General features: G+C 51.0%; 7 protein-coding genes across 7 annotated transcripts; 5 read left to right on the top strand and 2 right to left on the bottom strand.

The window, feature by feature from the left end:
- Window positions 1-375: 375 nt before the first annotated feature.
- CABS01_08913 (amino acid adenylation domain-containing protein) lies at window positions 376-3,660 on the top strand (the record flags this gene model as incomplete). The annotated part of the gene is made up of 3 exons (XM_060542271.1): window positions 376-1,102; window positions 1,171-1,657; window positions 1,743-3,660. The coding sequence occupies 3 exons, from the start codon at window positions 376-378 to the stop codon at window positions 3,658-3,660; spliced, it is 3,132 nt and encodes a 1,043-aa protein (XP_060400552.1).
- A 2,835-nt stretch (window positions 3,661-6,495) lies between these two features.
- CABS01_08912 (uncharacterized protein) lies at window positions 6,496-8,332 on the top strand (the record flags this gene model as incomplete). The annotated part of the gene is made up of 6 exons (XM_060542270.1): window positions 6,496-6,654; window positions 6,762-6,866; window positions 6,922-6,985; window positions 7,073-7,410; window positions 7,474-7,518; window positions 7,580-8,332. 6 exons carry the CDS (start codon window positions 6,496-6,498, stop codon window positions 8,330-8,332), a joined length of 1,464 nt encoding a protein of 487 aa, XP_060400551.1.
- A 644-nt stretch (window positions 8,333-8,976) lies between these two features.
- Window positions 8,977-9,246, top strand: CABS01_08911 (uncharacterized protein; the record flags this gene model as incomplete). The annotated part of the gene is made up of 1 exon (XM_060542269.1): window positions 8,977-9,246. The coding sequence occupies one exon, from the start codon at window positions 8,977-8,979 to the stop codon at window positions 9,244-9,246; it is 270 nt and encodes an 89-aa protein (XP_060400550.1).
- Window positions 9,247-9,725: 479 nt separating this feature from the next.
- CABS01_08910 (alpha amylase) lies at window positions 9,726-11,568 on the top strand (the record flags this gene model as incomplete). The annotated part of the gene is made up of 3 exons (XM_060542268.1): window positions 9,726-10,305; window positions 10,367-10,965; window positions 11,017-11,568. The coding sequence occupies 3 exons, from the start codon at window positions 9,726-9,728 to the stop codon at window positions 11,566-11,568; spliced, it is 1,731 nt and encodes a 576-aa protein (XP_060400549.1).
- Window positions 11,569-12,019: 451 nt separating this feature from the next.
- CABS01_08909 (uncharacterized protein) lies at window positions 12,020-13,770 on the bottom strand (the record flags this gene model as incomplete). The annotated part of the gene is made up of 5 exons (XM_060542267.1): window positions 12,020-12,337; window positions 12,409-12,584; window positions 12,688-13,103; window positions 13,410-13,627; window positions 13,684-13,770. The coding sequence occupies 5 exons, from the start codon at window positions 13,768-13,770 to the stop codon at window positions 12,020-12,022; spliced, it is 1,215 nt and encodes a 404-aa protein (XP_060400548.1).
- A 1,714-nt stretch (window positions 13,771-15,484) lies between these two features.
- Window positions 15,485-17,789, top strand: CABS01_08908 (uncharacterized protein; the record flags this gene model as incomplete). Its single annotated transcript, XM_060542266.1, has 2 exons — window positions 15,485-15,919; window positions 15,993-17,789. 2 exons carry the CDS (start codon window positions 15,485-15,487, stop codon window positions 17,787-17,789), a joined length of 2,232 nt encoding a protein of 743 aa, XP_060400547.1.
- Window positions 17,790-18,518: 729 nt separating this feature from the next.
- Window positions 18,519-19,300, bottom strand: CABS01_08907 (uncharacterized protein; the record flags this gene model as incomplete). The annotated part of the gene is made up of 2 exons (XM_060542265.1): window positions 18,519-18,922; window positions 18,991-19,300. The coding sequence occupies 2 exons, from the start codon at window positions 19,298-19,300 to the stop codon at window positions 18,519-18,521; spliced, it is 714 nt and encodes a 237-aa protein (XP_060400546.1).
- Window positions 19,301-19,445: the final 145 nt, after the last annotated feature.

Genomic DNA, 19,445 nt, shown 5'->3' with positions numbered 1-19,445 from the left:
ATCTAAAACAATTGTCTGCATAGCAAGGAGCTGAAAGAAGGAAAGAGTCCAGCCCTGATATCATCCATGGACCATGCCATGGCTAACGGGGGTGCTTCTGAGAATATGGAACCTTGTTTGAACACGGAGGTTGAGGCAATCTAGGCAGGTTTTTGGCGAAGTGACCAAAACGAAGAATGCACTCCCCCACAAGGCCGGGCAGGGTCTGGCGCTTCTCCGTTTCTCTAGGACATTGGCGCACAAACACACAGACGCGACTGTCCCGTGGAGGAGATATATCTGGTTCCAAGTGCCCACCTCTCGTGGTGTGGCTACGAGATGTGTTACTGGTAGGCAACATTATCGCAGGGCATCAACATCCAGAAGCTCATCACCATGGCTCCCTCGCGCTCGTTCCACTCTCTGGAACACCTGTCCCTGGCGGACAGAGTTCTCTTCAACCAATTCAGCAGAGGACCGAGCGATGTGATACCATACCAAGTCGTTCACCACGCCTTCGAGTCCATCGCGGCAGCACATCCTGACGCCACGGCTGTCCGACACTACGATGGCACGACTATCACATACCGGGAGCTCAACCGCAGGGCCAATGTGCTCGCCAATGAGCTGAGGGGAACATACGGCCTCAGGAAAGGAGACCGTGTAGTGCTCGTCTACTCCCGATGCATCGAAATGGTCGTCTTCATCTTTGCCGTCCTCAAGGCCGGTGGCCAGTATGTCCCTCTAGATGGTGGCATCATCCCCGAAGACACACTCGGCTACGACATTGTCGACTCCAACGCGCCGGTTGTGCTGTGCCTTCCCAAGTTCAGGGAGAAGGTGCTGCGCAGCGTGCCCTCTGAAAGGCGGGACCGTGTGAGGGTCGTTGACCTCGATGCGAACAGTTGGCTGTGGACGCACGGCAACAATGGGCACCCCGGTGTCATTGTCAAGCCTGAAGATGGAGCCTATGTGATCTACACCTCGGGCACTACCGGGCGACCCAAGGGAGTGGATGTGAGACACGAAGGCGTTACCAACACCCTTCTAGCGGAGCCTTCCAAGCTGGGCATCCGTGTCGGGAAGAATGTAGCGCAACAGTTGAACGTCGGTTTCGATATGTGTAAGTCAAATGTCTCAAACTCTATTTCTTTAGTGGCCGACCACGCTGACGCGGCAATGGATACTTAGGCGCGTGGGAGATTCTCGGCACCATGATGAACGGCGGAACGCTTCACATCAGAGGCAGCGGCAATGATCTCTGGACGGATTGCCTGCAGCGCGTCGACACTGTCATCGCGACGCCTTCCGTAGTCCTCAAGCACATGCCCAGGCGCGAGGACTTCCCCAACATCAGGACGATCGCTGTCGGTGGTGAACCCTGTCCACTGGCGCTCGCCGAGCAGTGGGCGCCCTACGTCAAGTTCTGGAACGTATGCGGTCCTACCGAGATCAGCATTCTCAACACCGCGCATCTTCATAAGCCGGGAAAGACTTTGTCGATTGGCAAGCCTAACCCGAACACCAACGTTTACGTTCTCGACGAAGATGAGAACCCTGTCAAGATTGGCGAACCTGGTATCATGTGGGCCGGCGGTCCAGGCGTTTCTAGGGGGTATCTTAACTTGCCGGAGTTGACGGCACAAAGATATAAGGTCGACAAGTTCGCAAAGGATGGGTTAGTTTTGCGCCTCTTTTTATTCCCCGTTCTTCCGGCCGAGACTTGACAGAGAGAAAAGTACGCTAACGAACACCACTCACAGTCGTATGATGTTCAACACTGGCGACCTCGCTCGCTGGCTTGAAGACGGTAGCTTGGAGCCCCTCGGCCGCAAAGACGACCAGGTCAAGATTTCTGGCTTCCGCGTCGAACTCGACGGCGTCTCTCGCGCTATTGAAAAATGCCCTGGCGTCGTCAAGGGATGTGCGCTGAAAATCGACGATCGTCTGTGGGGCTTCTACTCTGCCCCTGCGCCGATCGACGAAGCTCAGCTGAAGACTGTCGTCGGCGAGGGCCAACCGTTCTACGCCGTCCCGACCGTCTGGAAGTACCTCACTGTGATCGAGCTAACCCCCAACGGCAAGGTCGACAAGCGGGCCCTCCGCGACATCGCCGCTGGTGGTGCCGCCCAGACTCCGCCGCCGCTGCCTCTGGCAGATATCCCGACAGGTATGTCGACGCCCCAGCAATCGTCGAGCGCCTCGTCCATCAAGACGGCCGTCAGCCCTACCAGCGAAGGCGGCTTCACGCTCGTGGACTCTCGCACCTTCACCGTCGTCGATTCCCAGCAAAAGAATATCGACTTGGAGAAGACGGCCGCATTCGTTGAGGAAGCGGCCGAGAAGGAGGAAGAAGAGTACGAACTTCCTTCGAAGAAGGGCTTCCACGGCTGGAGATGGATCCGCCACCGCGGACTCAACGCCTACCGCAAGCTCTTTGGTGTCATCTTCCTCTCCAACCTCGCCGTCTTCGTGTGGATGCTGTACGAGAGCCGTAATAGCAACTTCTCCCTGCCCCTGAACCACCTGGCCACCGCCGTCGCCGCCAACCTCCTCGGCGCCGTTCTCCTGCGCCAGGAATACGTCGTCAACTTCATCTTCTGGGCGTGCTCCCGCGTGCCCACCTCCATGCCACTTTCCATCCGCAGACACTTTGCGCGTGTCTACCACAATGGCGGCGTCCACTCGGGCTGCGCCGTCTCCGCCACCGTGTGGTGGGTCATCTTCACGGGCGCCGCAACCGGCAACTTCATCGCGCCTCAGTCCCTTTACTCCGTCAACCTCATCACCCTCGTTCTAACCTATCTCATCCTCATCCTCCTTGTTCTGATCCTCGTCATGGCTTACCCCTCCATCCGCGCCAAGATGCACGACCAGTTCGAGTGGACGCACCGCTTCGCCGGCTGGTCGGCCCTCGCCCTCGTATGGGCCCACGTCATCGCTACCGCGGCCTCCATGTCCGCTGAGCCCCTCGGCCCGGCCCTGGCCAAGACACCCGCGCTCTACCTCGTGGCCCTCACATCCTTCAGCATCGCGCTGCCCTGGATGCGCCTCCGCCGCGTAAAGGTCGTCCCGGAGCCGCTCTCCAAGCACGCCGTCCGTCTGCACTTTGACTTCTGCACACCCGGGCCATGCACCTCGCGCGGCGTCCGCATCACCGACAGGCCCATGGTCGAGTGGCACGCCTTCGCCGCCATCCCGGAGCCGAGCGGAAAGGGCTTCTCCATCGTCGTTTCCAAGGCTGGCGACTGGACCAAGCGCATCATCGAGAACCCGCCCACCTCGATCTGGACCCGCGGCACCCCGGCGTCGGGCGTCCTCGCCGTCGCCCCGCTCTTCAAAAAGATGGTCCTCGTCGCGACGGGTTCTGGTATTGGTCCCTGTCTTCCCGTTCTCATGGAGCGTCGGGTTCCCGCGCGCGTCGTCTGGTCGACCAAGAACCCGCTCAAGACGTACGGGCAGGGCGTCATGGATCTGATTCTCAAGGCGGATCCGGACGCGTTGATTTGGGATACGGATGAGCGCGGTAGGCCTGATTTGGTGCAGTTGGCGTATAATGTGTATAAGGAGAGCGGGGCTGAGTGCGTTGCGATTATCTCCAACGGGCCTACTGTGAATAAGTTTGTGTATCGGATGGAGGCGAGAGGGATTCCCGCGTTTGGACCTATTTGGGATTCATGAGCGTTGTTTTGTATCCCTTTCCTTTCCTTACTGTTAAGTTGTTTCTTGGGCGGTATTCTTCTTTTGACACAAGTTTTACCATACCAGAGTCGTTTCATTTTTCCCGTATAAATTAGCATCTAGTCTAGATCGTCCTCCGTATCCTGGACGAGTTGTAGACTGCCAAATACCAATTTGAATCCATATTAATTATCGTCTGTATCTCGTCTTGCTCGTGTTCAGTCCTTACATGACATCCAAGGTCATTTACCCCTTATGTGACCGCTCGAGAGATCGACGTGATTTCTCCAGACTAGAAAATAGCAATGCTTGTGGACCTTTCTACTCATGTTGACTGGCACGTGTAAGATCGGGCGGAGGCCGGTGTTCAGAATCACGGAGCGGAGTCGAGCGGGATGTCTACAATTGCCGTCCTACGATGCACATCACATAAGGTCCGGCCCCGGTCGAAGCCGAAGACTTTCGTGTGTTCCCATAAGTCTTTACGCAGATGGTGATTCTGGGAACCTAAGACTAGGTGATCGCAAGTGCTTCCACAAATAGGATATTGCCGTGATAATAAGGACAACAGTAGCTTGACTGCTAGTCGACCTTTATGCAGTCTTGCGCGCTTCGGGATCACTCGTACAATGTAACCTCATAATTTTCTGGAGCGGCTCTCTCCTATACATGCTGAAAAGACAAACTTTGAGAATTGAACACAATTTCCGTGCCCAAATAAGTCGACTCGATGTACCGGAGTTTGTACCGGGCCTTTTTAGACGTAGATTCGCAAGGCCTGAGTGAAAGACTGTTTCTTGGATTCTGTGTGGGTAGTCGGACATGGAAGGCAGTCGGAACCGTACCAACTATTTCTCCACTTACAACTTCCGGAGCAACAATAATATTGCCCATTCCTTCTCCTTCCATCCAACTTACACAGCAATTCAACCGACGATTGACCTTTGTGCCAACCTTACTGTTATCCTACTGACGTGTATCCCGACACTGTTCCTCTCGTTCAAAGACTCCCTGTGTGCCTGGCTACGTGGCAGTGTATCAAACACGCAAAATAAGCAAGTTGGTTCCTCATCTACTTGCCTAGGAGACACGGACGCCGGAACACGGTATCAGCCATCATGGCAGCAAGAGGTGTCGGAGCGAACGAGATCGAAATAGAGTAGCGTTACATGCCGCGTGCCGGCGGGACTCCCGTTGCCTCACTTTCTTACGGCCCGGTGGGATGAAGATATTGTGGGCTTGCCGGCTTGGAGGTGTAGCTTTAAATCGTACAAGGAACAAGGTAGCATGCTCATGAGTCGCCAACGTTCCCATCCGGATACAAGCTTTTCGGCACTCAAGTCCCATGCAATATTTCCAAAATCGGCAAGTATAGTACTCGTATAGTTCGCTGTGTGGGATGTCGCGAGTTGATACTGACTGATTCTACACATGGACCTCGACAGCCGATCTAAGACGCCTAAGTGTAGCTAACCAGACAAGCGGGTCGTTCAACGTGGTCAACATGGGAAAAGAGTGTTTGAGTCAATACTCAAGATGAAGTGGATTGTTTTCCACCTTTATTGTTTGTATGGGAATCGTTTCCTAAATAGGCAAGTTAGCATCGTGCAGAATACGAATACTAGAGTTTTCCATATTCAAGACAAACCGTCCAATTGATGGGTCTCAACACAACGGTCACTGCGCCTCATGATGCATGATAGCGGGGAGAAATGCGCTTTTGGCGAGAACTAAGTTCTGTCACCCGGTAATCAAACTCACAGAAGCGGCAAACGGTTGTTGCCTTTTGACAGCTTGATATTTCAGTTCACGGCGCTGACAACTCATAACTTCAACCACAACCACTTGAGTGCGATTGAAGCCGCCATAAGAGAACTATGATCCCGGCGAAGCTTTTCTACATCACTTAAGTGGCGAGACCGAAGCCGGAGCCAGACTCGGAACTTTCTCAACCTCAAGTGCAGCCCTTAGAGTAGAACAAGACAAATACGCGGAAAGAGGCAGCTGAATCGCTGTCTGCATCCATAGGCTTACGTCGCCCTCCCCACCGGAATGAACCGCTGCCGGAACATCTTTAGAAGCACTTCGTCCCATATTTCGCGACAGGCTTGCCGTGGGTGGTTCGTCGCTGACTTCTCGTGTCATTCGTATTAGGCCCGAGCTGATCAGCGTTCTGTTGCTGACGGTATGTCCGCTTTTTTCGAGCAAGCCCGCAATCTGACGAAAAATCCCATCTTTTGAAACGATCTACAGAGGGGCGGGTTGAAAGTGGTTCAATGTTCTGAAGCACTCTGCGGTTGAGAGTCTATTGTTTTGCCCCCAGCGGCCCATGCAGATCCCACACAGACGCACATCTGCGCTCCGCTTCCATGACACCCAGTCCTGACAGCGACTTGTCAACATAGGGCAGAGCGGGAACAATGACAGATCATCGAACATGTTTGACCCCTCCAGGGTGCCAGAGAAGGACGCGGCGGCTGCACAGCCCGGAAAGTTTCGCAGAGAGTCATTAATGGCCGTGTCCACTGTGTTTGTTGATCGCCGCTGATGGCAACGAACCAAAACGGTCCTCACGCGCGCGCGAAAATTGCTGCATTCCTTTTCGTATCCCCGTATCCGTTTCTCTTCTTACCCAACCGGGGAAAGACCTCTGCCAAATTTCTTCCATGCTCAGTTCTTCCTGCGCGTCATTCAACTCGAACCTCTTTGATCTTCTCTCAATCTAATCTTTCTTCACTCGCAAAAAGGGGACATAGATCATCTTTTCTTTCCAAATCTTGAAAGTTCGAACCAAACCGGCCTCTGATCTACAACCTCCTGAGAGCGCGCTAGACCATGTCAACGCGCTCGACGCAAACCGTCCTAGAGACGCCGACGATGCTAAGGAAGAGATCAGGCTTTCTGGTCCTTGCCGAATATGACAAAGCCGGCGCTCTGAAGACCAAGTATGTCGAGTCGGCTCCGACTGCCGGATCATCTAGGGTCGATCTCACGGTAAGCTCAGCAAACAACATGGAGGACCCCTGGTACCCCTCTCTCTTTCGATGTCTTGATGTAAGACAGCGGAGAGTTTGCATGTGATTTGACACTCGTTCGCATAGCTCCCTCCCAAAAGAAAGAAGCCTTGGCAAGAGCTTCTCGAAATTTTCTTGCCGGATGGCTATCCGCATAGCGTTACAGACGACTATGCTGAATATCAGATTTATGTGAGTAAACATCGATGCAAACCAAGAGGTATCCAGTCTAGCTTACCCTGAGTAGGACTCCCTTCAAGCTTTTGCTGGCACGATTGCCGGCATGATTTCCTCGCGTGCTGTTTGGCAAGGTAAGAACTCCGCTGCGTTGTCCCGGCTAATCTTACCCTCCCCTTACCAGTTCGCTCTCTATTACTGTGTGCTGACTACACCCACAGGGCTGGGTGTCGGAGACTCATTAGCATCACCGACTGGGGCTATGCTCATCCAAGTCACTAGAGAGTCCATGGGAAGGCTCGCAACCATCACATTTGCACACCTGTTTGCGACTTCGATTGAAGCAGAATGTAAGGCATACCGCATGGCCTGTGATCTGTTAACCGACACAGCGATGGTTCTCGACTGCGCGTCTCCTTATTTTCCGCAAGAAGCCAGGTTTCTGGTTCTCTGCCTCTCCAGCATCCTATACTCCGCATCTGGCGTCGTTGGGAACGCATCAAAAAGCAGTCTTAGTGGTCACTTTGCCAAGTGGAACAATCTCGGCGAGCTCAATGCTGTAAGTACTAGGACTTAGCACAGTGGAGACGTATGCAGGATTAGAGTTGCTAACAGTACACAGAAAGATGCCAGCCAGGAGACAGCCATCTCTCTGATAGGAATGCTTGTAAGTCAACAACAAGATGCATCTAATCCTAAAGCTTCGATTTTTACTAACAGATGCATAGACGGGAACGTTTTTATTATATTTTCTAACCGACGAAACATTATCATGGATCGTTCTCTTTGTCCTCCTTGGCGTTCACCTCCTTCTCAATTGGAGGGGCGTTCGAGCAGTACACTCACGTCAGCTAAATCGGCAACGTACCAATATTGCTCTGTCGGCATTATTTTCGAAAGACGAAGTCCTCACACCACTGAAAGTTTCCCAAAGAGAACTCATCTTCGAGAAGCGAAGGGGAGAAGTCTTTCGCTGGAACTCCGGGCCAGTGTTTGGCCACTGCAAGTACGGAGTGCCCCTCAAGACCTTGCTTGAAGCTTTGGCCTATGGGAAGACCCACGAGATGTCTTTCCAGCTTTCAAGCGTCGACTTATATACACTCATGGACGTATTCGACCGCGAGGAGTACATTCTCTGGTGCCAGGTGTCGACCGCGGCCAACGACGCGGCCTCCAGAATCAAGGTTATTGTTGTTCTGAAAGAAGGCGTGACGCCGAGGTCACAGCTGAAAGCTTGGTTCCATGGTCTGTTGCTGGCCAGAAAACTGAGCGGGCAGGAAGAGGCGAACTTGGTGCGAGCTGAATTCGATCAACAAGCAATGTTGGGCCACGTGGAAGAAAGTTTGCAAATCGCCAACGAAAAGTACGAGCTGTACGCGAGGAGACTGGCTTCTGCAGGCTGGAACATCGAGGTTCCTGTGCTGGAGACCCGAGCAGGCTCTCGCATTGTTCGGGAGCCTGACGAGATGAGATCACACTGAGGTGTTATTTCGCCGGTCGCAGGGGTTGAAGAGACGATCTAGAATGGTCTGGGTCAACATGCAACCGTTAGATTTGGTCTGAAGTTGAAAACATGCAGCATAGCGTCACAGTCATATTCAATACCATCAGACCTACCTGAAATAACTACCTTATGTCGTACTTGTGTAAGATACGTCTGATTATTTGCAGTATTAGTCCGTCCGGGTAGATACGCTTGTATACTCAGTACCTAGATCAGTAGGTTACCGCCTTGATGGTGTATCCTGAGCCGGATGCAAACAATATTTGCGACTTATTGCTGCAATGCAAAAGGATAACCCCAGAACTCTATGCGCACGACACGTGGAATTTTACCAAACACTCGCGGATGCGTAGTTGGCAGCGACGGCCCACACCACATCGATCAGCGCGGCCCGGATAGCTGCCGACCCATCTCCGGGTTATTTTGTATTATCTCTTTGCATTATTTGAAATTAGCAAGGTTATTCTGCTCATTAGACTTGACACTCTACCGTGCACGTAGGCCTCCCGGCTGTGCTCAAGTAACGACAATGCAAATTTAAGGTCGCTTTCGCGTTAAGAGATTTTAGGGGTCTCTACGTTGTCAGTTTATGCTCGGGCCAATCTCGCTATCGGTAATTTGATGATCGTCTTGGCCCCGTCTGCGACACTCGTCAGTCCCGACAACCCGTTCAGCCCGTCCCGGCTGCCTACTGTTCCTGGTGTCAAGCGGTGCCGCTACTTGGCACCTCAATGCGCCAAAAATGCCATGGCGGTGACCGTGCTGGTCTCCGTCTGCGTACTCAGTACGCTGTCAATGGCCGCATTGCTCACTATGTTGGCCCGACTCGTTCCGTGGCTGGGTTCTTGGAAGGGGGCCAAGTTTTTTTGTTTTGGGGGAAGGGTTAAGTAGGACCCGCTCGTATCAAATCTCGCATTCGAGAACGGATGCGACTCGTGAATGCGAACGCGAAGCGTACAGCCCCCAGACGACTCACCAAACATCACCACGCATTGTAATTCTGGAACGGCTGATGTGTGAGACACGTGAGCTGACAATGTCCATGCCTCTCTGGACCCTTTGGAACCATCATTGGCAATCATTGGTCGAGATTTAACTCCGGGTTAGAGTGTTGGGTTGAGACGGTTCGGACATTGAGATTGATCTTGCTGGGGACATTAAACCTTGGAGCGCAAGCCACCGTACGGAGTACAAGGCGCCGGGAGACAAGTCCGGATACGCAGTCGCGACCTTGACTTCGCGCTTCTTTAGGATTGCGTGTGCGCATAGATAAAGAGACATGTCCGACCACCAAGCCGTATACATGACGACACATCATCCATTTCTTGACTTTTCCCTTAGCCTTGTTCACTGTATTACCTTAGGTCAAAATGAGAAACCCAACCACAGCTTCGCGGCCAAGTACTGGCCAGCCAATTGAGGTTCGCATCAGAACTACAGAACCCCGAGCTATTGAAGTTCGAGCCAGAGAGGCCTTGCCGAGGAGCAAGTCATTTCACCAGCTATCTTCCCGTGTGGAGGTTAGACCGACAGAGTCCCTTCCGCGAAGTAAATCCCATCACCAACTGCCTCGCTCGGAGAGATCTCAAAACCCAGTGCAGCTGCAAGCCTTCGAGTGGAATTTGCCTGCCGACCACAAGCACTGGCGACGACTTCGGCGCGCGCTGCCGGCACTGAGGTCCGTTGGTGTGAACAGCCTATGGCTGCCGCCCGGAAGCAAAGCCAAGGATCCCGAGAGTAACGGCTACGACATTTACGATGCCTGGGATCTAGGAGAGTTCGACCAAAAGGGCTCAGTCCCCACCAAATGGGGTACGAAGGGAGACCTTGCGTCTTTAGCGGCGGATGCGGAGCACCACGGCATTGGGCTCGTCTGGGACGCTATTCACAACCACCGCGCCTACGCTGACGGCACTGAGATGGTAAAGGTGGTCGAGGTTGATCCGCGTGGTAAGCTTTCACCCGTCAGCTCGTAGCACTCCTGGTTCTTATCTGCTTACACGCATTTCAGATAGACGAAGAGACACCACAGACGTCTATGAAATTGAGTCATGGACCAAATTTGACTACAAAGCTAGAGGGGGCAAGTACAGCAAGTTCAGATACAATAAGTCGCATTTCAACGGCACAGACTGGAACCAACAGAACAAGAAACGTGCCATCTACAGGTTTGTAGAAGACGGCAAGAACTGGCATCAAGACGTCGGCGACCTCCAAGGAAATGCCGACTACTTGATGCTCGAAAACCTTGACTACACCAACCCTGAGGTCGTCAAAGAGCAGCATCAGTGGGGCAAGTGGATCGTGGATGAGCTCGGTCTCAAAGGCTTCCGTGTAGATGCCGTACAGCACATCTCATGGAACTTCATCAGCAAATGGGCCGAGCACTTGAGGAAGCCAGCCATTCGCAATGATCTCATGTTTATTGGCGAGTTCTGGCATGGTGATGTGCGCGTCTTGAACAATTGGTTGGAGCACATGCCAGCATTCTTCAGCCTCTACGACGTGCCTCTGATGTACCACATCGAGAGATTGTCATGGCACCGAGACACGGACTTGAGGCAGGTGTTCAAGGACACACTAGTGGAACAACGACCCAACAACGCTGTCGTAAGTTTATTCATCTCCTGCAAAATTGAACGACTTTCTAACAACTCGCAGACTTTCATTCGTAATCACGACACTCAGAAAGGTCAACAGATGGACACCCCAATCTGCAAGGAGTTCATGCCCTTTGCCTACTCTATGATTCTTCTCAGACGCGATGGTCACCCATGCGTCTTCTTTGGTGATCTATACGGCATCGAGCTTACCCATCCCGAAGCGCCTATCCAAGACCTTCCCAACCTTCTCTTGGCCAGGAAGCTTTATGCTTACGGGGAGCAACACGATTACTTCGAGCGGCCTGACTGTATTGGATGGGTCAGGCGCGGAACGGAAGAGAGACCCGCCGGCATGGCCGTCGTCATGAGCTGGACACAGGCTGAACATACTGACACTCGGTTATCAATGTCAGTTGGTGCAGACCACGCTGGGGAGGTCTGGACCGATGTCCTCGGAATGGAGTCGGCCGCAGTTACGATTGATGTGAACGGTGTGGGCTCTTTCTACTGCCCGAAGAACAAGATAGCGTGTTTCGTCAACTCGGATGCGAAGGGAAGGAAGAAATTCCCTGTCAAGTTCGATTCTGACTTTCGCAGCCTTGTTGAATAGAGCGATCTTGGCGCAAGACTTCATGTTGGGGCCATAGAAAGAGAAGCCCATTATTGTATCATACTTATATTTAGATATTTCCTTTACACCTTCAGTCGCATTCACTAGCGGAGATATAACCTAGACAATACCCTCATCAATAGCATTTAGTACTCCACAGCAAGCCGGAGAATAAACCCAAGTTGTTATTCCCTTCATGAAAATGGTGGAATGCGATGAAATCGATCTCCATTTTTAGCCCCATACGGCCACTTGCTGAGAGACTATCGACAACAAATGGGTTCGTGCGTGATTAAGCATCAAAGCGGAAGAAATACAGCACCAGGTATCGATTATTGAGGAGAACGGAGATTTAAACTTGGGTTAAATGTAGCTTGAACTATTACATCAGGTCTTATACATACAAAAGATGAATCTATGATATTTTACTCGTTTATAATATATGGTAAAGTCAGAAACACATGGTATACCTGTTTAAACGATCTCTTGTAGCCAGATACCAGCCTCTTACCACTTCACGTGTGGCAGAAAACATAACGGTAAACCAGCTTCGAAAGCTCGCAACCTCAACCAGAAATGCAATCACCCATGCTGCAATGGAAAGGAAGAAACTGTGGGGTATAACATCCGCAAAGATAAGAGCCCAGAGCATGAGTCCAGCCGCATAAGGCATCAGTAGCAGTGAAAGCCAGCCAGCTGAGGTCTCAGATGCTTGGGTGAGCTGAGCCGGTTCCTCGATCCTCATTTGCTCTACTGTGGGCAGTGTCTGCTGATCGGCGAGGTCAGTCAAGTCTCCATTTTCTCGGCATGAAATCGCAATCAAAATGAGTGAAGACTTACCGCAGTGTCAGCCGCTGACGGGAACTGATTTCCCGGGGATTGGTTGAAATGCCGACTTCCCGAGTCATGAGAAGTCGGCAGCAATTCTGTAACATCTGGCGGATTCGTCTCGGGTGTTGTCAAAGGAGTTATGTCTTCAATATCTTGAGAAGATAGTTCATCATATGTAGTAGCAGCTGGAAATTACGTGGATCAGCGGAACAGTTCTCGTCCATCGATATCACATGATCGCTTCTGTTTCCCGGCCATTTGATCGATCGTGAAAGCGGGCCTACTTACTTGAATATGCCTCAGCAGCTGTTATCAATGGAAGAGCTAGAAGGAACAGAGGTACAAGCTGCCCAAAGTTCGGCTTGATGGCACCAAGTCTGAGACTGGCGTCATTGAAGAACTCCAGGAGATTCGCAGTTCCGAATGTGAAGTAGAATAACAACCACACAATTTCCCAGAGAAAACTAGACCTCAAATCTGCCAGTGTTTGATTGTGAGCCAAAGCTAGTCTTTCAAATTTGGCTACAGCTTCAGGACCGAAGCAGGCTCGTAGAGAGCGACGCTGCCAGTAGTCTTTTTCTTCGCGGGCCAGCGGGCAATAGAGTTGTAGCAGCCTCTGGACGTAACCAGATATGAGGATGTATGTTAGTACCGATAAGTTGAAGACAATAATGATTTCGTCAGAGAAGAAGACGTAATTGGGTCTTTCTCGATCAATCAGCTTAAAATGCTTTCTCGCACATTTGACCGAAACGTGTCGATTGAAACGAAAAGTAACAGAGTCTGAGATGGTCATGCAACCAATCATCATCGCCAAAAAGACAACCATAAGGATGGTGCGGAACATCCTTAACCGTTTATGTTTGTCAAAGTAAGCCCACAACACTGTGAGTGAGCAAAGATGTGTGATGCATGAGAAGTATCCGAGTCGAGTCGCAATTTGAAACGAGTACACTGAAAAGCCTTCGTCCAAGCCATGTACCCCCGCGAATATACAAATCGTTGCCAACATGAGGGCCATGCCAGTAACTAGTTGCTGATCACTGAGCGATAGCATGAACGACTCGAAAGCTTTGATGCGTTGTTTTCTATCGGCCGACGATGACCCTCTGGAATGAATGATATCGTCTATTGAGTTGTAACGTTTCTCAGGGAGCGCTTTTGTCGCGTATGCAACGATGATAGCAATCATGTTCATAACGATAGAAAAGCAAAATGAAGAGACGATCTATTTGAGATTAGCATCATTCAAGGAATCAACAATATCATCTGGAAGAATCTTACACCCCAGCCCGTTACGTCGGGATCAGGCACATTTTCCTCCATCATCCGTTCGCAATACCCTCCCTTGACCAGATAATCAGTTTCCATTTTGCTGGAAGACTTCCGCGTCGTCCGATGGATTGCGTAAGCTTTTTCACACTTTAGTGAAGCTGTAAATCTCGTCGTACGGCAGTTTGAGAAAGACGAAGACAAAAGAGCCGCGAATCGGCAAGGAGACCAAGGACTGGGAACCGGCGGGTTTTAAAGATAAAAGCCTGGTTTGCAATAGGTTCTTCAAAAAGGGGCGACCATTGCTAGGCTTCAGTGCCCCAAGCCTTGAGCCGCCAATACCTGCGGACCAATGGTGACGGAGGGGCTAGACCTAACTGAAGACATAATATGGTGCGTAGGACGACTCTGCCAGAGCTGATGCCAGCAGCGAATAAAATCCATACGCTTATCTATCAGAGCTGAAAAAGATTCACATCAAATACACATGGAGTCATTGTGGCTGAATCTATCGAGAACTTGTAGTTAATCGCTCGTAAAAATCGCGACGACTGCTCATCAGATGGGCTACCTCCGTCAACTGCGCTGTGGCTATGCGCTTGGGGGCTTGCTTTGTTGGTCACATTTTGACAGGCATTTAAGGCGCCTAAGACAAATGACGTGGAATGGAAGAAGAGTCGGCCTCACTTCTTGCGCCAGATTCGGTAAAATATAGAGGGTTTCCCAGCCGAAGAGGCTGATGCGGCGCATGCGTACCAAGCCTCGGTTAACTTTCAGCTCCCCTGCCTGCTCTCTCTCCATCACACGCACTTGATCGATGTCGCACACTCAGCTCAAGCACAATACCGATGATGTGTCATAACAGCTACCAAAGATCGTTACTAATCTGTTTCAGCCTGCGGGTTGCAGACATTGCTGAATGGTCTGCTACACAAGAATCAGCGGACTTAATTGATACCCACTGGTTTGGTTTATGTGTAGCCAACGCACGTTCGTCAGCACGACTTCGACTGACTTTCCTACATCACGATATTTTTTTCGGAACAATTCAGTGTAAGTGAATGCCTGACCAGAAAAGATCAAACCCCCCTTAGATCCAGTACGAATCAGGCCCCCCAAGGTTTTTGAGCATCTTGAACGCTCTACCCGCTGAAGAGCGTCTAGGTCCATAATGTAAGCTCACCGGCTCCAAAGCAGCAATCTCGATACAATTCAGTATGTCAAGCAGCTGGGTGAGGCTACTAAATTCTCCAGAAGACTCAATGACAGCACTCTCGTTCTCTCGGTCCTTCTTATAACTCCACATGGGATCAAGTGACGTGACATAGAATGTAGAATAGAAATAGGGGGGCTGTATCGTTTTTCTATCTGCCCCGACACCAAGGTCAGTTAACTAAAGCCCTTATAAACCTTACTTTACCCATCGATAGCCCCAGCGGTGTATTATTCCAAAACCTCATTTACAATGATGACTCTCATACTTTTAGTAGCATCCAGGAAATGTAGATGAAACACATGCTTCTCCTATTGTCAAAGACCTAGTATAATCATAGCTCTGGGCGTAAGCTGACATTCAGTGCGACACACCGCCAATATGATTTTGTGACTGCAGCCTTCTTAAAACAGAACATCGCCATATTACTGGTCGCCTGCTCATTGTCACACAACTCTCTCTTCAATCTTTTATGAGCGCCGGTCCCTGTCAATAATCCTAGACTTCTTCCCTCACCTGTTCGCTCGATTTTAATCCTTTTATCGAGGTAACAGGAGAGTTCTCAACAATTGGTGTTTCGGAACACTTACTTGGAAAAAAATGCAACACGACTCTAATAACAACTTTTTGTCTCCGTTGGCTTACAGGCCAGATGGGCAACCAGAATCTCCAAGTCCAAGTCGACGTACCTCACTAGCATCCAACAGGGACTACCCCCTAGAGCCTGAAGCCCAACAATGTCTACCTGAGCCAGACGATGCTGCAACAGAGGATGCAGCATCTACGATAACCGGTCCACGCGTTTCGACCGATGGCACGACGAAGTACGACCGTGTTGCGGAAGACGACACTGATGGCGCCGTATCGAGGGTTGACTTGCCTGACAACAGGTTGGACTTTTTCACTATCGTAACAAATTGCGCCGCTGTGGTTCTTCCCTTGGGTCTCATTGTCTTCATCGTCATTGTGTGGCGCCTTGACGGTTCCGAGAGTACTGAAAGCTCCCGCGGGGCCTGGCGAAACGCAATCACGATCGTAAGTACCGAACCCTTTTACCTGATCATGCTAAGTACCTAAGTCAAACTCTAATAATAATGACCGAATGTAGCTTGCGACTGCTTTTCCGATCCTGTTTGCGTCAGTTGTAGGTCGTCTTACATATGAAGCGGCTCGCTGGAAGCTAGAAACCGGCACGACCCTCGGGTCTCTCGAGCAGTTCCTAGGCAGCCGAACGGTCGGCGCCACCCTACTCAATCTGATCCAACTTCGATCATTCAATATCGTGGGTGCTGCTTTGGTATTGATATGGGCACTCTCACCTTTGGGCACTCAATCTATTTTGAGAATGATGTCCTCACAAATCGCCCCGGACAACAGAAACACGACGATAACCTACTTCGACACCAACGCTGAGAGTCAGGCCATACAGTGGGCGACCTGGGTGGGATTTTCATACTCAACCTCCATGGCGAGCTTCCGACCCATGTCGACGTTGTATAACACCCTGATTTCAATGCCTGAAGGACTCAAAGCGGATGCTATGGATGTCTGGGGCAACGTCAAAATACCTTTCCTGAAGCGCTTAGACACAGATGACTGGTTGGACTTCTTGGATCAAGATCTCGGTGTGAATGAGTATTCGTCTTTGGCCGGGATCCCTCTCAACAGCATCGAAGTTGGACACACCGTATTTTCGCTAGAGTCTAGCTACATTAGCTTAGACTGCTCGGATGTTGAAACCCTCAAGATGGATCTAGGAGCCGACGACCTGCTGAAAGAAGAGGTATTTCACGACGACCTATCAGCCGCTTCTCTGGCTGTAGACACCAGGTACACAAGAAACGCTAAGTTACCAAATGGTACATGGCACGGATACGACTACACAAGAAACGTCTCCGGGCTAGATTCAACCTGGATTCTGGCGCTCGACAGATTTGTAGATCGGATATGGTCCATGAAACCTGCTGATTATCCTACAAAACCAGTCGTTGGTCCTTTGCATGGTCGTGTCGAGGAAATGCACCGGCCCCTCTTATTCAAAGATGAGCAACATGTCGACGCCGGGCCGACGACTCTTCTATTTCAAAGCATATTCCCCCCTCAGGAAAAACACCCAGGATGTTCAGCAAAGAGCCTCTGTAGGGTATCTCAGGAGTACGCCGAGTCCCGCGTCAACTGTTCTCGCACGGCTCGCACCGACAGACACAACTGCACCGTGGTAGCCCAGCGGAAATCTCAGAAGAAAAATGCTCCTGGGGATATATCTCAGCTATCGTTCCCCGCCGTCTTTGACTTTGTCTCTCGCGAGCTTCCGCTCTCCATCGGAGGCTCTACGGCGTACAAGTCCGAGTTCTCGCTTTACCACCTCGCTGATCCAGGGCTTAGACAGCTGAGGTCGGACGATTACTGCATCATAGAAAGCGTCACAGCCAAAGATATGGGAGTTCGACTTAGCCAGCTCCTCAATACCTACCTCTTGATAAGCCAGCTTTCGTTCGAGATTGCAGAGTGGGACGCGGATAAACCAACGTCTGGGGCCAAGATCTCCGTCGATGCAGAAACAAGTACCCCTGTTATCAACTTTGAGATCTCCTCATTATGGATTACGCTTTTCTTGGTCGCGAGCATCGTGCTTCTTGCAGCTGGTATCGCGAGCGTTGTCCTCAAGCACTGCACATACGGGCCAGAGATCCTTGGGTACGCTTCTACCGTGTTACGAGATTCGATATTTTTTGATGTTCCAAGAGACTATAGAGGGCTGGATGGGATTGATCTATCACGGAAGATGAAATCTGATCGGCTTCGCTTTGGCTTGATACAAGGTCTGAAGGAGGGACAATCACGGACGGGAGTTGGTCATCAAGAGAGTACGGATCGATTAGGAAAACAACAGAATCGTGACTGAATCTGTCAGGAGGTTTGAACCACAATCCATGTCTTAGATGCAAGGAATCAAGCCAAGTCAACCTCACATCGTCGGGACTCTTGATCAATGAATCATCCATGGAGGGGAAACGAGGCAACACAGATTTCTACATGCACGATCGTTCGGCAGAAAGGTTGATGGGTTTAACGGTATTGTTCTTTATTATTGATTAAATATGAGGTCCTGACTTGGGGTCCTATAAAGCTACATGGTCTTTTTAACACGTTTCGAGGTTATGCTTGAAAGGCTGTCCCCCGAGTATCAGTACACGCAGAAACGAGGTGTCTCGACTCAAAAACCCCACTGAGCCCTTATCCTTCCGGACTACCACGTAACACAAAAAGATTGGCCGCTGAATGTAAAACGGCGGCTTTAAGCTTGCGCGAACTGTCACGTAAGCGCGTAGATGGAGGATTTGGCAGTCATTGATGTTGCTGTCGGTGACCAGAGTCCCGATAAATGGAGAAAGTGGCCGCAAGCTTTAGTCAGTCGCGCGTTGTTCCTCTTCGATCACAGAAGTTGTTGCCAGGTCCAGTACTTGGTCAATCCCCAAAACTATCAAAACTATCGATGAGAATTATCTTCGAGGTACCATTTCGTCGGCCCAAAGCATCGATGATCGTGGCATAGTTCAGTTCCCGTGTGGGGGATGTGATCTAGTCGAATGGGAGTGGGTGGTCTCGCAGCACTCAAGCTTCTCTGGAGCCCTTATACTGCTTTGTTCTTGGATTCTTCTTGTCCGGGAATTTCCCCGTCTTCCACTGTTCCTGGTAGTTCGGCAATGGGCTCCACAGACTCTTCTTCCGGTGATCGCTTGCTGGCTTTCCACCTCTCCGACCGAGCCATTGCAAAGAGTCTCGTTGCGCCGTAGAGCTGGGTCGTGATCCATAGCGTGAAGATGACGGGAGTGACCACCCTCCACACATGACCCCATCGATCCCAAGACTTGTGCAAGAGGTATATCGTGACTGCGGTCTCCGAGACCGCACCAACAATAACCCATACGAAGCAGGCGGAGGTGAGGTAGGAGAGTAGTCGATGATCACGGCGCTTGATTCGCCAGATGATCATAGAAAGGTAGATGGGCAGTTCTACTACGACGTCGAAAGCGCCTAGGTCAAACAGTCAGACATTTAACGTTGCGCTTTATCTAGATTCGGACAGAGTGCTGTCAACATACCCCACACCATGCACATGTAGAACTCGATTGTTGCTTCCGGGTGGTGCTCGATGTTTCCAAACAGGGAGAGGGCGGTCTGCGTGATGGCCAAGAGTCCAATATGATGAGCGATACTAAGAGGACTCGCGAATTGTGTGCGATAACAGAGCTCGAAGACGTAGTAGGCGCTATACGTTTGCGCCACCGTAAACAACAGATCGCCTACTCTGATACGCCTTCCTGGTCCTGGCGACACGTCCGTTGTCAAGTCGGCAGAGCCGATGAGGAAACGGAACACAGGGTAGACTCCGATGCAGAAGAGTGTGAGCATGATGATGGCACCGATATGGTAAGTCAACATACCCACTTCCTGGCACCCCCCTGTTTCTGGCACCCACAAAAACGCGAAAATCCACCACAACCCAATGCCCACCCCCAACCTCCTTTTATCACAACATTTTCAATTCGCGTCCAAA

Source organism: Colletotrichum abscissum, assembly GCF_030869225.1.
Source record: "Colletotrichum abscissum strain IMI 504890 chromosome Unknown Scaffold_21.1, whole genome shotgun sequence".
NCBI classification, from domain to species: domain Eukaryota; kingdom Fungi; phylum Ascomycota; class Sordariomycetes; order Glomerellales; family Glomerellaceae; genus Colletotrichum; species Colletotrichum abscissum.
The sequence above is the reverse complement of the archived record's forward strand: the minus strand, read 5'-3'. Positions and strand labels throughout refer to the sequence as shown.